At 41.7% G+C, this 22,446-nt stretch overlaps 2 protein-coding genes across 3 annotated transcripts in view; both read right to left on the reverse strand.

Annotated features, from left to right (window-relative positions):
- Window positions 1–1,182: 1,182 nt before the first annotated feature.
- The window catches only part of LOC137295932 (uncharacterized), a 32,291-nt gene continuing 11,027 nt past the window's right edge, over window positions 1,183–22,446 (reverse strand). For both annotated transcript variants that reach the window (XM_067827513.1, XM_067827514.1), the window contains exons 4-11: window positions 22,159–22,439; window positions 12,264–12,392; window positions 7,961–9,353; window positions 7,308–7,556; window positions 5,974–6,268; window positions 5,606–5,840; window positions 4,051–4,189; window positions 1,183–1,786 (exon numbers count right to left, since the gene is read on the reverse strand). In XM_067827513.1, coding sequence (XP_067683614.1) covers window positions 1,578–1,786; window positions 4,051–4,189; window positions 5,606–5,840; window positions 5,974–6,268; window positions 7,308–7,556; window positions 7,961–9,353; window positions 12,264–12,392; window positions 22,159–22,439 — 2,930 coding nt within the window. In that variant the 3' untranslated portion in view covers window positions 1,183–1,577. The remainder of the gene's footprint in view (window positions 1,787–4,050; window positions 4,190–5,605; window positions 5,841–5,973; window positions 6,269–7,307; window positions 7,557–7,960; window positions 9,354–12,263; window positions 12,393–22,158; window positions 22,440–22,446) is intronic.
- Window positions 4,513–5,588, reverse strand: LOC137296409 (putative uncharacterized protein ENSP00000383309). The gene is made up of 2 exons (XM_067828206.1): window positions 5,579–5,588; window positions 4,513–5,528 (listed from the first exon to the last, which is right to left on the reverse strand). Exons 1-2 carry the CDS (start codon window positions 5,586–5,588, stop codon window positions 4,513–4,515), a joined length of 1,026 nt encoding a protein of 341 aa, XP_067684307.1.

Here is a 22,446-nt window from a genome sequence, read left to right on the forward strand (position 1 = left end):
TATGAAGTATATTTAGCGTATGGTCCAGATATTTTTTTCACGAAACCAATTTCAGTATCTACCTTTAGCCTTATTCAATGTCACATCAAACGTGGATATAATGTATACGTTTTCATTCTTTGAAAGATTTTGATTGATTGAATAAAAGTTACGAAAGAAGCTGACACACTGAGAGTAGTGGACAATATTTAAACCTTTACACAAGTGTTAGTAGATCAAATGTAATCATAACAGCAACATGTACTTTAGTTCCTCTGATGTACAATACTCAATACATTCGGACACATATGTTGCAGTTTTATATGAACAGGTAGAAATTATTCATACATTTTATCTTGTAATTTTCAATGGAATTTAGTGAGAGAATCCAATTAACCTGTACCTTCAATTAAAAACATGACATTTGCATTGTTACTGAAACTGTGTTTCTAATTTGAAATACTTTGAGAATAACAATACACGCAGGTGCCTGTTTGGTCTCGCTGTATGCGTTGCTATGCAACAAAGTACATCTTAAACGATATGCAACATGGATTTAGGACCCCCTGGTACGACATGGATACAACGTCCTTGTGAAATGGTCGTAAAGGAGGTCAGAAGAGGGTCATACAGAAGGTCATATGGGCTACGACCTCCTAAATTTAGGCGGCTTTTGTGAAACGCAGCCCTGGTAACTTCATCCCTTCACCCTGTTTGAAGCAGCTTGTGGTGGAAACACTCTAGGCAAGAAGACTAGAAATAAACTATCCAGTGTATACGGTATGTACTACTCAGATGTTACTACCAGTTAATCAGCCTTGTGTGTTTTAGCAGCAGATGCACATATTTCCATAAGCACCTTTGCCAACTTGTTTTACTATCCACAGAAGTATTATGATTTTCTAGAAACTATAGCACAGTTAAAACATGAAACAATGAATACCTAAATTATGCTCATGAAAATACCACAAAATACATATATTGCTCGTGACATCAGACCTATGAATATCCCAGTTAGAATTGATCTTCAGTAACCCACGCTTGTCATGAAAGGCTGCCATATAGCTGGAATATTGCTGAGTGCCGCATAAAACTTAACTCACTGACTCACTCACTTGCAATATAAAACAGATTAAAAACTTACAATTTTGTATTCTTGGGTATGTGACCACCAGAGACACAAAACAAACTGCAGACTTTGTGATTATTTAGTGGCATCTGACAATTAAGACTATTTATTTAAGTCTTGTGAATGCTAAACTTTCATGCCATTATGAAGAAATGCTCTATTAACAAGTGACAGAACACATAGGCCATCATGGATTTCTTACATACTGATTAAAAGTCAACTCTCCATACTAACTAAAAATCTGCAGGTCTCTCAGTGATACAAGGGATGTAGTGTTTCTATACCTCAAATCCTCCATGGTTAGAGGACAGGGTGACCCTGACAGGTACGTCTCAGACACCTCACTCAACCAAAAAATGAACCAACAGTCATCATGAAAATTGGATTCAGAATATTGACCTTGAGTGAGGGTGAGATGATTTGGCCTGCACATCCATTGCTGTTTGTCCTCAAGTGGTTAGGGAGGATGTCAGTCCTGCATATCAATCTCTAGATGATCAGTTATGATCTTGCGAACATCAAGTCGCTCCATTTCAGTTAAGTGAGCTATAAGCTGCCGAATGCTGCCTTGTTCCATTTGGTTCCAGTCTATGAGAAGCTGTTCTGATGGCCGCCGACTATTCCCCTGCAGCATAATCTCATATATCATCACCTCTTCAGATGTCTTGCCAAGGAGACCTGCAAAAGTAAGTTAGTGGTATGAACAATAACTTGGACAACTAGTAACCAAGGTGAATGTTGGTAACATGTGAATGCGCTTACTGAATTAACACTTCCACAAAGCAGCAGCAGAAGACTTAAAATTCATTGACTGCATGACACTACTCTGATACAGTTTATGATACCCAAACCTCCAAAAGATGCTCCTGTGGATATAATACAGTTGGTCGTAGGGTGGCTGTAACATCCTAAATGAAATTGTGTATTACATCCCACTACAAACATTCTTTTAAGTCTCAGCTGAAAACATACCTGCGCTGAAATCTACTGCCTTGTGTTTGTGTCCCCATTGTGTTTACATTGACATTCAAAACTTAAATATTAATTGTATATGTATATACTTATCCTATCTCACAGTATGCACTTGTATCTCTTGTTTCGACACTGAGAGGAACATTGTAAACTTTTCTCTCTGTAGGCCTCTCTTGTCCATCTACCCAACACTCGTAGGGCAGGGTCGTAGCTTCGAGAAGATCCCTACAAATACCGACCAAGCGTGGGTGAAAGAGAAGTACAACTCCAAATTTTACGTTCAGTTCTGGAGCACCATCAAGTTGACCCTCACTCCTTCACGTGAGCCTGATCAAAGGATGAGCCCAGCAACTTTGGAGTCAGAATGCTATGAAAACCACTGGAATCTGGGAATGACATACTTCACTGATGTAATTGCTTCAAAAAGTAGAGGTCAGGAACTGTCAGAAAATCAAATCCTTCCACATCGTCATACAGAATCGTGCTCCAGATTCATCCAACCCTTGAGGAGGTGGAATCTCCGTGTCTTAGTGTTAGAACTTAAGTGAAGGAATTCTGACCTATAAACAAAGAATAACATAAAGCCGACAAACAGTTCAGACATTCCAGAAATTACAAGGAGATAAATGACCACGAAGAACCATCTCCTCTCTTTGTTGCTGGGCCCTAGATAGCTGCTGTGCAAAGATGAGAGGACCAACTGGTGCAAGCCTTAAATATCTTTGAACAAGAGGTCATGCAAGTAGTGTGAAGAGAACACCGTCTCTGATTGCCAGAAGCATCCCTCCATAATGGAGTGAAGAGGACAGTTGCTGTGAAGAGCCAATGCCCAAGTCTCATGGAGATTGGAAGCTGTCGGAGGCGGTAATCCATCAAAGGTATAGCCCGTAGGATGGTGGCTCTCATCCAAAATGATAATGTGACCCGAGACACTTCCACTCTAGATGCAAAGGAAAGCAGGATGAAAGGCACTTGTGAAGACGGCGGCGATCTTTTGAAGCAGCCAAATACATCTTCAGAGCCTTCATTGGGCAAAGCTGCAAATCTTCCTTTTCATACGGCCCAAAAATCGTGGACAACAGTGGTATAGTGAAGGCACAAACAGGTTGTCCAGGCAATTAGTTCTTGGCAATGAAATCCCAAAGGAGACTGAGGAAATGCTTCTTCTGCTCAAACTGGACTCTATTAACATCTAAGGTGTGAAGCTCCGATTATATCCGAGCAGGTGTAGCCAACACCACCAGGAACAAAGTCTTGGAGGAAATCTGCTCAAAATCCTTCTGGACCAGTGGTTCGTAATCTGCCGAAGCCAGATGACATAGAACCATCGATAAATCCCAAGCAGAGGTTGAAATTTTTTGGACTGATCAGCGAACTTGAAAGACCTAAGCAAGTACTGAAGGTAAGGAACCATAGAGGGCCATACCGCCCCTAATATAGCTGTCCTGGTTGGAGAAGCAATGGTCAACTGATGCAGCAATCACGTCAACAGCCGAAATAATACAATTAATGCACAGTAAAGTGGTGAATGAGTCTAACAAACCCTAGCAGGAGGTTGTGTCAGGTAACCTTTGAGCGACCTATGACCATCAAATCAAATGTGACATCACAGAACGGATTTAACCACTCAGACAATGGCATGGGACTTACAAGGGACAATGGTGGGACATACAAAATTCACCAATCACTGACACTAATCCCTCAACACCCGAAAAGCTTAAACACAGATATTTGACCTACAGTATACACTTGGGGCTTTCTGTTGACTATATTAGCTCATATTTCTGCAAGCTGATATCCTTGAACATGTTGAATACTGACAAAAACAGTATTTTCAGTGACTGCTTACTCACTGTTGACAGTGTTGTAGCTCCTTCTGCATCACTCGGAAACGGACGTACGGAAAATGGCTTCCGGAAATATCCTGATACAAACACTTTCAAGGTGAAAGTTAATAAGTTAAGACCCACCTGCCAGGTAACGCCAGTCTCTTTCATGATGTATCATAAGTTTGTTGGCGATCTCCTGAAATACACTAGGAGGAAGCTTCAGGATGTTCTGTGACAGGCATGAAGTTTTCTGCCCATGCTTGACACTTGGGCTTCTACTCTGAAAGAATAAAAAAAATAAGTACAGATTATGAGTGTGACTGAAATGACCACAACTCTTACTGATTTTTTTTGTGCCACTGAAATGATTATTTATTATATATAGATACATATTCCAGAAGTACATCCTCTATCAACCATCACTGTGAAATATGAAATATCAGAGCAGTGCTCACAATGGTACAAGATAAGGAATGGTGTAGGGTGTCAGTGGTACGCTATTAGGGCCTAGTGCAGGATATCATGTCACCATGATGACCTAGATGGGGCATGGTGCTGGACGTCACAGTGAGGCCCTATATAAGACAGATTGTTAAGTGTCAGCTAGGTATTGAATGTTACTGGTGGGAGGTTGGTGTCGGATGTTACTGGAGGGAGGTTGGTGCTGGATGTAACAGGAGGGAGGTTGGTATTGGATGTTACTGGATGGAGGTTGGTGTTTGACATTACAGGTGGGAGGTTGGTGTTGGATGTTACTGAAGGGAGGTTGGTGTTGGACGTTACAGGTGGGAGGTTGGTGTCGGATGTTACTGAAGGGAGGCTGGTGCTGGATGCTACAGGTGGGAGGTTGGTGTTGGATGTTACTGGAGGGAGGTTGGTGTTGGATGTTACTGGAGGGAGGTTGGTGTTGGACGTTACAGGTGGGAGGTTGGTGTTGGATGTTACTGGAGGGAGGTTGGTGTCGGATGTTACTGAAGGGAGGTTGGTGCTGGATGTTACTGGAGGGAGGTTGGTGTTGGATGTTACTGGAGGGGGGTTGGTGTTGGATGTTACTGGAGGGAGGTTGGTGTTGGACGTTACAGGTGGGGGGTTGGTGTTGGATGTTACTGGAGGGAGGTTGGTGTTGGATGTTACTGAAGGGAGGTTGGTGTTGGATGTTACTGGTGGGAGGTTGGTATTGGATGTTACTGGAGGGAGGTTGGTGTTGGATGTTACTGAGGGGAGGTTGGTGTTGGACGTTACATTTGGGAGGTTGGTGTTGGATGTTACTGGAGGGAGGTTGGTGCTGGACGTTACAGGTGGGAGGTTGGTGTTGGACGTTACAGGTGGGAGGTTGGTGTTGGATGTTACTGGAGGGAGGTTGGTGTCGGATGTTACTGAAGGGAGGTTGGTGCTGGATGCTACTGGAGGGAGATTGGTGTTGGATGTTACTGGAGGGAGGTTGGTGTTGAATGTTACTGAAGGGAGGTTGGTGTTGGACGTTACAGGTGGGAGGTTGGTGTTGGATGTTACTGAAGGGAGGTTGGTGTCGGATGTTACTGAAGGGAGGTTGGTGCTGGATGCTACAGGTGGGAGGTTGGTGTTGGATGTTACTGGAGGGAGGTTGGTGTTGGATGTTACTGGAGAGAGGTTGGTGTTGGATGTTACTAGTGGGAGGCAGTCACTGCACCTGATAACATAATAGCTGTGTAATAACCTGCTGGCTCTCGGATGCTATCCACTTCTTAATGTTGGAGTAATCGTTGAGACACACATGACCACATCTAACGGTTGGTGTGGCCAGATTGACAACATGACCCGGGATGTGAGGGGGACACTCCTGCAGTGGACAAGGAGGGCCCAGAATGTAATGGAGGTCAGGGGGCACCACATGGGCCAGCAACTGTTGAAACAACTGCATGAGCACCATCTCCTTTCCCGATAGACAGCCCCTGCAGCATGAATGCACACCAACATCTTCAATGTTCAATCAGCAGCAGATAAACGCCAAAATAAACTCATGATACTAACAGAGAAACCAACACTAGCAGATCAACCAACACTAACAAATAAACCATCGCTAACCTTTGAACAGTGATGACAATTGTATCCTTAAGGTTGTCAAACAAAAGCTTCAGTGAGAGATTCCAGAGGCTGATGGCACAGAGCCCTGACCTCAAGAATTTCAAATGCACACATTCTTGATGTTGTCCAAATGCAGCCATCAGTTTGTAGAATATAGTCCATGGTGTGGTCCCACCAAATACTATCAGCAGACAGATGTTGCTGACTGTCAGGTGGTGGCTTCCAGGTGTCAGCTCTTCAAGGAAATAAGGGATGAAAATGTTCCGGTCATTTCCTTGGCAAATCTCTGATGGACCTGAAACAAAACATGACATAAAATCATACTGTAATACCACAAGAGGAATGACAGTAGCTACTGTCTGTGTGACAAGGTAGTCTAAATATTAGTCAACTCTTGATCTGCCATGTTGGTAGGTCTGACAAGATCTGTCCCTACCCAGTAGGTACTGTCTGTGTGACAAGGTAGACTAAATATTAGTCAACTCTTGATCTGCCATGTTGGTAGGCCAGACAAGATCTGTCCCTACCCAGTAGCTACTGTCTGTGTGACAAGGTAGTCTAAATATTAGTCAACTCTTGATCTGCCATGTTGGTAGGTCAGACAAGATCTGTCCCTACCCAGTAGGTACTGTCTGTGTGACAGGGTAGTCTAAATATTAGCCAACTCTTGATCTGAAATGTTGGTAGGCCAGACAAGATCTGTCCCTACCTAGTAGGTACTGTCAGTGTGACAAGGTAGTATAATATTAATTTAGTCAGGATATCACAACAGTTATATCATAAGTATAGGAGAAAACACGCCTCCGAGGTTTTGGTAGACAAATTAAAACTGGACCGGTAGGCAAATCCTGTAAAATCAATTTAACCAAAGTAACTATAAGCAGATAATTTAACCTCATGTCTAGTGGCCTCGGTCTAGTGGCCATGCGGTAGAGTGTCTGACTACTGATCTGAGATTTGCAGTTTCCATCCTGCCTGGGAAAATCTTGAACAATATTTTTCAATTGATTTCAAACACCTATGTATCATTTGAATGTTGATGTTCATATCAAGTTAGGAAAAGTAAAACCTGGGTAGCGGTCATGCTAACGAAAAGTAAAACCTGGGAAGAGGTCTTTGTAGTGAAAATAACACCTGTCCCTCCAAAACAAAAACCTCATTCGGATATTCTGGGAAAACAAGAGATGATTTAACATGAGAAGCACACTTTAGGGTTTATATTATGACTACAGGAACTTCTTTGACATTGCAGTCTGATCATTATATCCTATGTTTCAGTCTATAATAGTGATAAGATGCTTCATCCAAAGATCAGATGTGATGGGAGCACCAACCTATATCATAGACAATGCCCTGGGTCTTCAGATATTGAGCAAACCTTTCCACATCGGGGACAATGTCCTGCAGTAACATGAACAGTTCACTCTGCAGTAACACTCCCCTCATGGACAAGTGGAACATCAACTCTCCATCAAGGACATCCTTACTGTCAATGCAAAGGCGCACTAAACGATAATACACAGAGACAGGATGCACAAACATAGCATGTACTGAGACCGCCTTTGGGGAGCCACTGGACTTCCCTGGAAAAACAACAAGAAGAAACAGGTTCATAAGCTCAGAAATTATTGTAACAGAAACCAGTATATCATTGTTACATCCTGGTATTCTTGGCCCACAGAATGTTTCAGAAGATGTTGAAGAAAATTTGTCCATTTCAAATTGCTCTCATTCAGGAAAAATCAAGATAAATAGCCTGTAACAAGCCAAAGGTCATATCATGATAGTTTAACATCTTCAGGCTTTCAAACATTTACTAATACGTAAGCTTGCATGCTTATAGAACTACATTCTCTACACATAAGTGGACATCAAGCACCAGAAAGCATGAAACCTTACATGCAGTGATTCGCGGTATGGTACATAAACTTTGGTTTACTAAAAAGTACAACATGCAGAATTGGTACTCAAATATAAGTCCACATACCTGGTAATAGTTGGAGGCATCCCATCTGTTCCAGCTCGGCAACAACATCAGCTTGCAGTATCAAGTCTTTGTAATGTGGATAATGTCCAAAGATTTGTTGTCTGAGTTCATCTGCTTTCCACACAGTGCGGGACTCGTGCTCTATGCTGGACAGAGCTTCTGACACATGCTGAGTTTTAGAGCGCACTTTTGAGCCATAAGATAAAGCATGCTTCATCATCTTGGTGCACAGTTCACGTGTTGTCTCCTGAACATTGGACCGATTAATAAAAACTATATGAGGGATTGAGACAGAGTATTTGCCATGTTGTCTATCATTGGCATAGAACATTGTTCGCACTTCATCCCCTTTGTCCTCCTCATCATCTGGGCTGAAGATGCCGTACACTGAAATGTGAGTCATGTTCCCTACATAACTCTGAATAGTATGCAGCAGTTGTTCCAGACGAGCAATATCAGTAGACATGTTGGTGAGAATTTTCTGTGCATCAAATGCAATTATGAAAAGGGATTCCTTTGTGAACAAATAGTGGCTGCTGTGATGGAAGAAATTATCATCCTGAATAACAAACAGTTCTATGTTGACACAGGCAACATCTCCTCCACACTGCACATGGCCACTGGAGCTGGAGGAGCTGATGTAGCCCATCCCATTCGACACTCTATGTTGGTCTCTCGATACACTTCTACGCTGCTGCCATATGTCTACTGACACTTTTCTACTGTCAAACTTCTTCAAGGAAAGTTTCACCAGCTGTGCATGTGTGTCCGGCATTACTGAAGTGCTGTTGGGACTTCCAGACATAAACATGTTGGCCAGATGATTGGCTGCATTGCCACATATGAATACTCTTGTGCAAGGAACTATTCCCTCTGTGGGTGAAGTTGGACTGATGCCTCCTTGGTGATACAAAGGATTACAGTTGTCTTCAGGTGAGTGTGGTGGACTTGGATGACTCATGTTGGGTGAAGACTCAGTCCCGCAATTCTTGCGCCAGACTTCCAGACTGTGTGGACTGGGAACTCCTCTGAGTTGGGGTTCACAGACTGGACTACTTGCAGACATTCCATGCTTATCACTAGTGTGCTTCTCTGACTGTCTCCAGTACACAACCCTCTCCACCGGATCCTGCTGTCCAGCCGACCCCACCCACATGGGGCTGACATTAGTGAGAACAGATCGACTGTTTGGGTACAATCCAGGACTTGGGGAGAAGTGGCTATCTGATACACCTCGTCTTTGGGGCATCATTAGAGGGGTTATTTTTTGCTTCTGCTGCTGATGCTGCTTCACAATCTTGTCAGCATGTTCCTGAGCCTTCTGTAGGATGCCCTCTGGCCTCTGAATGACCAAACGCACTTCTGTCAGATCATCAAACTGCGCCCGATGTGCCTGTCACAGATATAGATTAAAAAAGTGGCATATTGATATTTTGTGTGACTTGACAACCATTAACCAAATAATAATGACAAACAGACATTTGGAAAAAGAAAAGACACTACAACATTATCTGTGTTGAAGAGCATGTTAAAAGTACAAAATTCCAGTGTCCGGGTTTAACAAAGTTTACAGTGTCTCATAACATCATTCTCTGAACGCAACATGATCCATACCATTGCCCACGTAGCTAAAACAATGGATGTTTTGATGTCATTGTAGGAAGGCGACTGTTTAGTTTTTGTTATTTCGCATGACGGTGAAACTTAGTACTCGTTGATATTTAGTGTTGTTACAGTAATGTTCATGTAAGGTCTTACCAGGGATTCACTGGGGACTAGCGTAAGGGTGGCAACGTAAGGGTGGTACATCTTGTAACCATGCAATGGCCCTGCTTCTGACATGGGTGCTTCACAGTTTGCTGTGAGAAACTGTGAGGTTTACATACTGTCTGTAAATTTTCTAAAGGACACATTGTCACAAGCAGTTTGGGAAGTCTGTCTTCCACATGCACCAGTCTGTTGTGTTTGGGCAATTGAATCTAACACAGTGCTTGTGTGTTTCAGCACCCTTGTTTTTCACTATGTTTGACAATGTTTCATTCCACTTAACAAATATTGAATCAGTTGCTTCACTTCAAGCCCTAATATGTTGATTAAAGTGTCCATTCAGCACACAAAACGTTGCATTCACCTTAAAAGCATAAATGACCAAACCTCATTTAATGTATATATGACTAACAAATTTTAGGGTGTTCCCATACTTTTTGTTTGAAGTATATATGATATATTATTTATAGTATGTCATAATTATTGTCATATTATTGCCATGATCTTAAAAAGAAAAATTGACTTAGCATGTTAGATGATACTTTGTACATATTTTAATGATTAAGAAGGACAGTGGAAGTGAACTTTGTACATATATTAAGTGAAATGTACTATAAAATGATAGAATGATTAGCATGTTAGATGATACTTTGTACATATTTTAATGACTAAGAAGGACAGTGGAAGTGAACTTTTCATATATTTTAAGTGAAATGTATTACAATATAATGATACTTTTCACATATTTTAATGACTAAGGACAGTGGAAGTGAACTTTGTACATACAGTGACGTGCCATAAGTACTGCAACAAATACATTAGCAGTAAAAACCACGGAAATATTTACCACAAACAAAAGCCTCTATTTGGAAAACCACTGAATGTTTTCTTGTAAAATTTGGAGTGATCATATTTGAGAGGCTGCTTCTTCGTATGACACCTTTTATGACGTAATTGTTTGTGTTTACGTCCCAGCAGACGACATGGCTCGCAGTGCGAAGGAACTGACTGGGGGGGCAAAAAGAATTGATAATTGAATTACATCAGAAAGGTTTGAAAAATAGTAAGATTGCAGAACTGCTAGCTCTTCACAGGTCTACTATTGGACGAATTTTGAAAAAGTTTGACAACAGAGAAAGCTTAGAAAACAGGCCTCGAAATGGTCGGCCTCGTATAATTGGTTTGAGGGGTGACAGGAGACGCTATCGCATTGTTCGTCAGAATAGGAGATGTTCTATGACATATATAACTGAACAATGTAATTCTCAACATTACAATCAAGTTTCCAGCAGGACGATTTAGCCACATTTACATCAGGCTGGCATTAAAAAAACGAAAGATAAGAAAGGGTATCACCATTTCACAGGTCAACCGTCAGAAGTGTGTCAGATGGTGTAGGGGTAAATTGAAGTGGGGACTAGATAGGTGGAAGAACGTGTTGTTCACTGATGAAACACATGTTTTGGGAAAAAGTAAAATTATTTCTGTTTGGAGAAAAGCCGACGAAATGTGGAGACTGGAATGTCTAAACGTCTTGAAATGTCCTGTCACTGGGGGTGTAATGTTTTGGGGATGTATTAGATACAATGGTGTTGGCACACTGACTTCAGTCGAAGGAAATATCAACTCTGGCAAGTATATTTATGTACTGGATACCAATATGTGGCCTATTGTAGCTAAAGAATTTGGAGACTGCCCCTGGATATTTCAAGATGACAATGCGCCTGTACACCGATCTCGGAAGACAACTTCCTGGAAAACTAATAATAACATCCCAAGAATGGACTGGCCTGCATAATCCCCGGACATTAATATAATAGAAAATGTGTTTAGATGTGTAAAAATTAAACTTCAGAAACGCTGTGTAAACATCAATTCCCGTGAGGATTTAATTGCTGCTGTACAGCAAATCTGGGCAACTCTTCCACAAGTGTACATTCAGAGTTTATACCGGTCGATCACAAAGAGAGTTCAAAGTGTTATAATCCAAAAGGGTTTTATTACCAAATATTAACAAGTTTCGGTAAGTCATTGCATCTGTTTTTATTCTATGACATATTTTTGTTTGGCCTTTTTGGCTTAACACCGGTGATGTCAGCCATGTTTGTTGCAATACTTATGGCACGTCACTGTATTTCAAGTGAAATGTATTATAATATGATACGATGATCAGCATGCTAGATGATACTTTGCACATGTTTTAAATGATGTTAATGATTAAGAAGGAAGTTATTATTAGAATTAAGAAGTGAAATATTTTATAAACACATATGTATGAATATAATGAATATGAATGTCTTGTGGTTGTCGCCTTCCCCTGAGATTAAGGGTTTTGAGATTCTCTCTGAGATTACCACACAAAACCCATTGGTCCACCCTTTTTCCCTAAAATGAAAAAATTGGCCCATGTGTACACATGCCCAAGAAAGTTGCCTTCTTGCAAGTGAGCCAATATTTTGGGGTTGAAACATACTGATTTTAAAATTGTCTCAATGCTATCCCATAACAGATGGACAATTAATACTCAAATCTTTACCTCGTCCCGCCTCTGCAGAGGTTGCCGGTTAATAGACTGTATCCAGTCTCCAACAAACAGGTCATGAGATGCAGCAACGGAACCAGGTTCAATAGCCTCCACAAGAGTATAGATCTGTGATGTCGCTTCCTGCACAAGGAAAATACAGAAAACATATGAAAACAGTGAATGTAATATTAGTTTTGTTAGCAACATTGTGGCAATCTAATCAACAGCAGGCCAATCACCCACCAAAAGCATGTTCAGCAGTTCATATAATCAGGTCATGAAGACACTAAGCCAACCAATTTCATCAGTTGACCAATATCAGTTATCAGGCTCATGACTTTTCAAATATCTCCAGGCAAGTCTCTGTATTTGGGTTCATACAATTTCATGATGACCTTGTCACAGTGTAGGGTTTTTCACTGCTTAAACTGACACCTCAAAATACATAATGGGTCATTTCTGGTGCATGTGTGTGGAAATGAATTCATGTAATGAACTCTTGCATGTAGTGGTACACTAACTTGATGTTAAATATGTGTCAGTGTCATATTATTACATTCTGTTTACTTGTGCAAATACGGTATTGATTTTAAGCAGTTTGGTTGTGGTAGTTATAGTAAATTAGGTTTGCATTTGAATTGCTACGGTATTTGTCTCCAGCTTGACTGCCCCAAGCTGGACCTGGACCCTGTGGGACAGCAGGGTGTTCTTTTGATCTTAACTCAAAGGGCAAGCTATTCCTTGATCTCTGAGTGGCCAGTTTAATGTTATCTGTTTTCTTTTACAATAACATCAGCAGACTTGAAGTAGCATCACATAGAGTTCATAAGAAAGGCACCTAGACTAATTTATATTTGATGGATGTCAGATTTCTCCTTTCGGTCTACAAGTACTCTGTCTAAAGGTCACATGCAACGTAAAACACAACATTGCAGATTCTGATACCTTTTGGTATGCACTTACTGAAACAAATCATCAAAAATGCTAATTCAACCTATAAAACTGAAAAAAACCACAATGGAAAAAAAGCTCATGAAATCGGAGTTCAAACGATTCACTAAATTTCCCCCAGAGCTGGGGGAAAAAGTGGTTTCAACAGCTGTGCTGCACTGTGCCCATAATGCATGCACAGTGAATAGGTTCGCGAAGCTTGAAACAGTATGCATGCCCAGAGTATGAGGTCGTGAGCAGTAGTCTAACCTTGGATGTGTACACAAACAAGTAAATCATCTACTTGTTGATTGTAGTAAGCAGCCTCTGTCACAAAGAAATCTCATTATCTGGTTTATTGACACCTGTATGTCTGCCTGCCTGTCTGCTAAAGACAATATGCATTACACTGCTCAAATCATTGACCACATGCAGTTTGAACTTAACACCTTTAAGGCTATACGCCATAAACAAAATAAATTGATTTATGACTCTTGCACCTGAGTCATGTCTCCGCCACATTATGTAATTAGGCAGGTGTGATACTTGTACACATGACATGTTTTTATGTCTTTGGGTTGCAAAGAAACTACATCCATTTTTCTCGGATGACTGGATCTGATGGAAACTGATGCAAACTCTTGTCAGTTTCAAGTCCTTTGTATTTGGAAGAATGACAGTTTCCAGCCACGCAGTAGTTCACCATCTCTATTGAGATGATTTTTGATTGGATCGAACGCACATTCAGAGAACATGTATTTACAAATCCAAACATCTCTAAATACATTCTTTATGGATAACTACTTCTCATAGTGTATATGATTTTGTTTGACAACGGTATATGAATCCATACCGAAAAGACGCATCAAGTACAATAAAAGAAGTTGTTATCTATAAAGAGTCTTACTTTCTAGTAACTCTCCATACTTCTAAAATGCCCATCAAACAGACAATCTTTCTGTACACACAATGAGCCCTCAGCATGTCCACAAATAAACCAGCGAATTGGAAGTCATCATTACACTTGAGTGCACAGCCACCCGCTATGACTGGGTTCAGTTTGCCGAGGGCTTCGTTTTGAGGGAAGTAAGCCCCGGTACAAAATACTGCACTTTTGAATCACGATTGTACGCTTACAATTTTGTTTATTTGTTTTTGAACACGCAGCAATGTATATTATATGTCATGAATAAGTGATTATTCGGTTTTAATTATGTTTGATGTTTTGGTTGCATGTTACCTTTAAGGTCAGTTAACATAGTTATAAACATACTACGTAAGATTAAATTGTCAAGTACAGTTATATCATAAACATGATTCTTGCTTACATAATATTAGTACACAGTGTCACATGCACACACGCACACATCTCATGGTTTGTCTCATAGATGTGTTTATTGATGTCATTATGAAGATAATGCAATAGCATGCATTTCAGAATTATCATAGCATAGAGTAGTATATTTTATTACGATACAATAGGTTAGCATAATGTACTTAATGGTATATTATATTACTTATAGATGGGGAATGCTGTTTGATCATCAGTAAGGTAGAGAATGTTCACTCACTCACCTGAGTGCATGTACCATATGGTACATATTTTAACCCTTTATATGTAACAGGTGTGGTTCTGTGTCTATTTACACATGAGTGTTCCTGCTTTGCATTGTGTATTTAATAATAATAATAATAATAGTGGGTATTTGTAACTGCGCCTGTATCCGTGCATTCGATGCTCGCTCAAGGCGCTACAAAGAAAGGTGAAACAAAGAAAGGTGTCCCAAGGGTATGGCTACCACAAGAGGGTTCACTCCTGATATAAACCTATTCATCCATCAACAGAATTCTTTTCCACACTGTTTCCCCAGTCTCTGGATGCAGCTTTGTGATTCAGAACTTACAAGGTATTTTATTTCATCATTTTATTGACAAAACAGGAAGCCCAAAATAAACAATACAAAATACATCACTGGGAAGTATTACAAAAATGAAAAGAAATTATTAACAACTCAACCCCATTCCCAAACCAATACAGGCCTGAAATAAATCCTACTGCTAAATGATTGTCTAACACTAAATACCTTTATCACCCGCCCATCTATCTATACCTATGTCCACCTTACTATGACTTCAGTACTTTGCTGTGAGATGGGGATCATCTGTTTCATCATGGAACAAGGACTGATCCGTATCAGAACAAACCCACTTTATCACAGATTGATTGCATGGGAAAGCTGTTTCGTCTTGAAACAAGGGCTCACCTATCCTTGAGTGTGTCCAACTCAGACAATAAAATACCTGTCGCATGCTCCTCATATACATGATAACGGGCCTGTTCCACTAAGCACAACGCACACCCCCACCCTTGGAATGGAATCTCTCAGTGCATACAACCTATTGCTGCACCTGACACAGCAAGCGAAAACTCACAAACCAGCAACAGCCGTCATCTGTGTGTCTCCGCGAGCACAGGTAAGAAAAAGCATTTGATATTACCAGAATTCATAATACTTATGCAACAACTAAGTTAATAATGCTGTAATACAAAAATACCCCCCCCCCCACACACCTGAAATAACTAGCTCCCGCTACATGTGTTTCTATTTGATGTATATTATTGATACAAACATGTGCAGAGTTATGTATTTATGTGCATTTATGACATGAGTAGAGTTCAAACCTCTGCCACTTGTCATCACACAAGTTGCAAGTTGAGCTGTGTAGAGCTTAAGTCACCGCCTTTGTGGCACTGGCGAATTATCCTCTTTTCTCCAAGCAAGTCTTGATATGGTCCATGAAGCATGAAGCTGGAACGTTAATGGGTTCCCATGAGCTTGCTTGGTGCGTGGATGGACGAGCAGGGTTCAGCAAATCTGGTAGTTTCTGGGTTGGACTTCCCAGTTTTTGAATGAGATTGTGAAACCATACTTTCCCTGTCCAGTAGGGCGTGACCAAAATCAGTTTGCTTTCAAACATGAGGTAGTAGAACCAGAGGTAACAACACACAAGCATTTAATAATAATAATAATAAAAATAATGTCGTCTTTTATAGCGCACGTCCAAACGTGTGAGCCTTTGACCCTTCTGGGTTTGAGGAGATAGGCTTGGTTGAACTTCTTCATACTGTAGATCAGCGTGAACTTCTCCTTGGAATTTTTCTTTGGCACTAAGATTGTTGAGTAGAAGTAGATCTTGATCTAGCACTTCCATAGCCTTTTTTTCTAGCAAAAAGTTGACAGCCTCTTCTAACTTTTCTGCTTGATTGTGTTGCACAAGGTTAGCAGACTGCAGGTCAGAAGTGGTGTGGCCTTCAGTTGTATTCTGTAACCTTCTCACATGATCTGTGATATGTAGTTGTCTTCAAGTAATCCCCAGTTTACCCAGTATCCTTGTAGATGTCCACCCACTGTCAATGGTTGTAGATGAACGGCTGGGGGTGGAAGTGTTCAATCATTCAGAGGCAACACCCGAGAACTTGGACTTATTACTGTACCACTGAAAGGTCTGATGAATGACAGTAGCTAAAAGTCAATGGACATCATCGTCACTTCCCTCAAGTCATGCGTAACTTCCCAGGCAACTTCTTCGATTTTCCCACCGAATATAGTAGGTGGGAACCATGGAGCTCTCAGATGTGGCTTGGTGAATCTTTCACTCCAGGGATACAATGATAAGAGACCTTGTCTTCATAAGAGGTTGAGACTTACAGATGTAGAGGCCAGATGTTCCGAGATGAAATGCTGATCGTTCTTCTGGGTGAGCAACGCAGAGAGGATCTTCCTGTCGTCCTCTATATGTGGGTTCTGGAACCTTAAGATGAGTGTCTCTTTGATTACCCGGGATCTAGCTAGGCCAAAAACTGTTCGCCTGGTCCTGGTGTACAGCTGTGCATTCTTCTTATCTTCTACTTTATAGGATCCATTACAGAATTCCTTGATAAGGTTGTAGTAGTCAGGCAAGTCTGGCACTTTTGTGGACAGCTCCATGAGATGTAGAGGTAATCTTTGCACATTAAATGACTGAACATGTTGACTCTGATACTTCGTAGCTATTTTGAAGGTTGTGCTGAGGCTTGCAGGTACTGTTTGAGAGCGTCGAAGTCCTCATCCATCATCTTGTTCATGCATGTTTCATTTGACTCTTTGGATGAAGACACTAAGTCAACTCGCGATCCAAGATGTAACTTCAGTATCAGAGACTGTCATCATCTTCATCTGTCCTGTCTCTCCATCTGACGAACTGTGCCTCATGAATCCCTGCATGTATGCTCCTTCAGTGAATCCTTTAAAGAATGCTCCTCCTTCCATGAGTAATCACTTCGAGAATGATTCTCTGCATAGGTATGAGATGCTGACCTGTGACTGCAATATCTGCTGGATTCCGAAGTGGAGCGAATGTGCCTCAAGGGAGATTCCCTTCGGATGGAACAACAATGCAAAGCCTGCTTTTCACTGACTGTAGTCTCTCCGATGACGTTCATAAAAACGTCACAAATATGGACCATGATGACCTGATGTCAGTGTAGCTGATAGGAGGTCTTGAGTCCTCAGATAACGATGCCGGAGACATTGATCTTATCGACAACAAATGCTGTGGCACTCTGCTGATGTCAGGCAAGTAAGCATGGAGACAGCACAGGTTAATGAATAAATATCTATGTTGGCACCTGTGCATGTGCTTCTCGAACACCTGGCTGTTCCTTTCTCTGCACTCCTCCTCGTAACAAATGGTGAACTGTGTCAATATTTCAATGATAGATGGTTAAACAAATTTCTATTTTTAGGACCAAAATTCTGCAAAATTCTCACAGAGTTGGTATTATGTTTTCATTATGATCAGTGTTTCATTAAGTATCTTATGCTTGTTAGTTTTCAAGTTCGATTGCAATTCATTTTTTTTGAGCCAAGCAGTCTACAGTGGCTGTGACAGTTGGATAATAAAAGTGCTATTCAGATTGACATCTCATGATCTTGGGAAAAGCACCTAAGAGCAGACAAGCTCAAACTCGACACCATATAATTAGATTATATATTCCATTATACATGGATTCGTGTCGTGTAATTATTTGAGAAATTACGTGCTATATATACACTACTTTATGTTTGGTATTCTCATCACTTTCTTTTCATATACATATATATATCACCTATGAAGGCAAACCGGGATATAAACTAATGATCGCAGGCTATGGATGTGCGCAAAGCTAACTGTGGTGCAAGTGACTGAAGGTTACACTACACTAAAACAAAATCTGTAGTTTAACAAGCGGTTTTTGGAGGGATCTTTCAGTGGAGACTGAATTACCTAACAGCTTTGATTAGATGACTTTGTAGAGGATTTATGGACACTGCATCTTGTAATTCAGACTAACCATAATTTGTAATATTTTGTGCTGTCTATAGAAGTCACGGTGGCTAGACAGCTGACTTTGTGTGCTGGAGATCAGGTGCCTGACTCTGAGGGTGTGGGTATGAATCCCGGATGGGACTCAACCCCCCAAAAATACTAGAATTTGAACTTTACTAAGAAAGTGAAATCCCCAATATGACATATGATGTAACAACTGTTAATGGCTTAGTTACTATAGAAGTCACTGGGAGAGTTTTGGTTTTGTGTTACGATAAAGGGCCATTCTTTCAAGGTACCATGAGTGCACCTGTTTACGCTGTACTAAAGTATGGAAACCTCTTATAGGAATTTAAGCCCAGCAATATTCCAGCCATATGGAAGCAGTCTGTAAATAATCGAGTCTGGACCAGACAATCCAGTGATCAACAATGTGAGCATCGATCTGCCCAATTGGGAACTGATGACATGTGTCAACCAAGTCGGCGAGCCTGACCAACCGATCCCGTTAGTCGCCTCTTACGACAAGCATAGTCACCTTTCATGGCTAGCATGGGTTGCTGAAGGCCTATTCTACCCGAGGACCATCACCGGTTATGAGCCATGTATGTTGACCACCCAACCTCTTCCCCTGCAATAGACACCTTGTATGCGCAGCCGATCACGTGACGTCCTTTACTTGTCATTCTCTTCTTGGAGCTCCAAGTAATCTGTGATGCGGGGAGGAAGGGTTGGCATCCATCGCATGAGATAGGATAAGTATATAAATAAACATGTTAAAGTTAAGATTTCCACATTTTTAAACTTATACTATCTCACGTTATGCATTATCCCACAGTTTGCTGGAGGGCCGCAGATTACTCTCTGATACACTGCTCGGGCGAGGATGCATTCCAATTGGGGGCCAAGAGTAGCACCAACTCCCGATATGCTACTCTGAGAATGATCTAGCCCATTTGAACAAAGCACATAAGATATGGATAACATCGATATCGTCTATTATGTACATAGCAAGACCGAGAACGCGGAGTTGCTTATCTGCGTGGATGGGTCGACAACACCTGCAGCGCCAGGACCAATAGACCGAAATTCATGCAGGCCTTCAATGCCCGTACGTAATGAGCAGCAAACAGTATCTGACTTCCAAAAGCAACCTTCCATAATGGCTTGCAGTGAACAGTTCCTATGGAGTGCCATGGTGGAAGCAAGCACACGTGTCTCATGAGGCTTTGCGGACGAAGGTGGTGGGAACATCGCAAAGGCGTACGCTTGCAGAATCTTGGATCTCAACCAGAAAGCCATGGTTGTAGGCAATACTTCTGCTTTGGAAGCCGTCGAAAGCGGGATGAAGAGCCTCTTGTGTAGTCTGCGGCGGTCCTTAAAGGCTACTAAGTATATCCTCAATGCCCAAACTGGGCACAAGGCTAAATCTTCAGTGTCTTCTGGACCCAGGATAGATGACAGCGGAGAAATACTGAAGGTACGATCCGGCTGTCCTGGTAACTGGTTCTTGGCATGGAAATCCCACCTTAAGCCGAGGAAAACTCTAGCATGTCGAGACCTTTCAAAGCATACCCACGAAACATGCAACACATGTAACTTAGATATACGCAAAGCTGTAGCCAAGTCCAGAAGGAAGGAGGTCTTGTAAGTGACATGCTCAAAATCTTTATCGGTCAATGGTTCATATTCATTTGATGTAAGATGAGTCAAGACAACGGACAAATCCCAAGCCGGGCTTGAAACCTTCATGATTGATCCGCCAATTTATACGATCTCAACAGAGACTGGAGCTCACGGACAGAAGACAACTTTACTCCCGATGCCGCTGCAATAACTGTGTTAAGTGCGGCTAAGTAGGTAGATAATGTAGCACCCTTTAAGTTCCTAGGTGTTGAAGATACTCTGCAACCATCTGTGGTGATGCTGTCGTGGGAGACATAATGCTCTCCCTCTGCAATACGAATCGAAATTCTTCCACTTGTCATCATAAAGCGACCTCATGGATGTACGATGCGCTGTAGTGATGGCTGTAGCGACACGTTTAAAATAACCCTTGGCTGTTATCGACTGATGCAAATGTTGCAAACGTGCAGACGGAGTGTTAGTGGAGACCAGTGTAGTTGATTGGAGTGCGGATGCACCAGTAGATCTGACTGAATGGGAAGTGGCACTAGATCTGGATCGGCCAGCTCTCAAACATCTACAAACCAACTTCTTGTCAGCCAAAGAGGTGTGTCCAAAAGCAGTGTCATCTGCCGAGTCAAACTTAACTTGAAAAGTAGACTTGGAAGAAGGGCCGCTGGTGGAAAGCTTTGAGACCGTCCCACGGAATTGCGAGGGCGTCTAGTCCCCAGACTAATAGATCTGGAATCAGAGACACAAACAGCGGCAGTTGATGATTGAATCTGGTGGCGAACAGGTCTATAGTCGGCTCTGTCAGTGGGAGGCAAACAGCCCTGAACTCCTGCATTGTTCGACCTTATCATGAGAGGCAAACCTCTTAGTTGCTCTCGCCAATGAGTGATCTCCAAAAGTACTGCCGAGTTCCAAGACATTGATGTGGCACGCGCGATCTGCAGGAGACCACTGCCCTGCCACTTGCTGATCGATCGAGAAGGTGAGCTCCCCACCCATGTAGTGACGCATCCACATACAGGTGGTGAATCGGCACCAATGGCTCTAAACAAACTCCGCCACAAACATTCCATTATTGCATCCACCATAGTAGATGAGAATGAAGCTCCCTGGGTAACATGATCAATGCGGACAGGTCTCCCTTCCTGATACGAGGAGCAAGAAATATTTGCAAGGGTCGAAGCTGAAGCTGACCCCTGAAAGTGAGAGCCTGACCACATGACAGTAACCCCAAACCTCCTGCCACTGCCGGAGCGTCCTGGGCTGAGACAAGGCAAGGGGAATCAGACGTAACATCTTGTCGAACCTCTCCCTTGGCACAAAAAGTTTGCTGACCTGAGTGTTGAATACTGCCCAGATGCAAATTCCACACTGGGTCGAAGAGAGGAAGAGAGATGCATAACATGAGATAGGATAAGTTTAAAAATTGGTGGACTGGACACTTGGGAGATATGAATGTACTTAGTGAAGTGGCCTGATGTACTCACAGCCTGAATGAGGTAGCAGATGATAGACCCCAATGAAATAGTCTGTTTGGAGTAGTTAATGAAATACCATAGAAACATGCCAAAAAGTACATAAGTATTAGACACACATGATACCAGAATGCGTTGGTTAGAGTCCACAGCTGGCCATAATGGGACTGAGCACAGTCCACATCTGCTTCAGGAGAACTAATGAAACTAGTAAAGCAGTCTGGCGACCATCTTACTAATGAAAAGTAAAACGTGGGAAGAGGTCCTACATACATACCTGAAATGCAGTTATTCAGGGAAAACAAGAGATGATATGTAGTGAGAAGCAAACTTCAAGTTGACATGTTATGAGCATGGATTTTCTGGAATCATTAAGAATATTGAAGATGAACTCGATGGGCGATCACATGTTAGCATCTGTCACATCAACACTGTTATAAACTGTGTTTTTTTCAACTAAGTCTAAAACATCACAGTTATAGGTGCTCAACAGAGAATGAGGTGTAACTACCCACCTGTATTTTCACCTTCTTAGTTATGCCAAATGTTGTGTTACTTCCCCTGTTGAGAGTGATGGTCTTTGACATGGGGTCCCATATCACAAACTGGGGTACCTTGAAGATCAGTGAATGCCACAGACATGAATCTGCAGCCACATTGCAGCCTTTGTTTTTGCAGCGACGTACATTAAGCTTGACTGTCCCTACTCCATTGTCACAGCCATGCCTCGCTGATGGCCTGCTGCCATTGACCAGAGGTAGAGAATGTATCTTCTCCCCATCATCAATTTCTATGCCTGTGAA

Source organism: Haliotis asinina, chromosome 9 (assembly GCF_037392515.1).
Source record: "Haliotis asinina isolate JCU_RB_2024 chromosome 9, JCU_Hal_asi_v2, whole genome shotgun sequence".
In the NCBI taxonomy this organism is placed as follows: Eukaryota; Metazoa; Mollusca; class Gastropoda; order Lepetellida; family Haliotidae; genus Haliotis; species Haliotis asinina.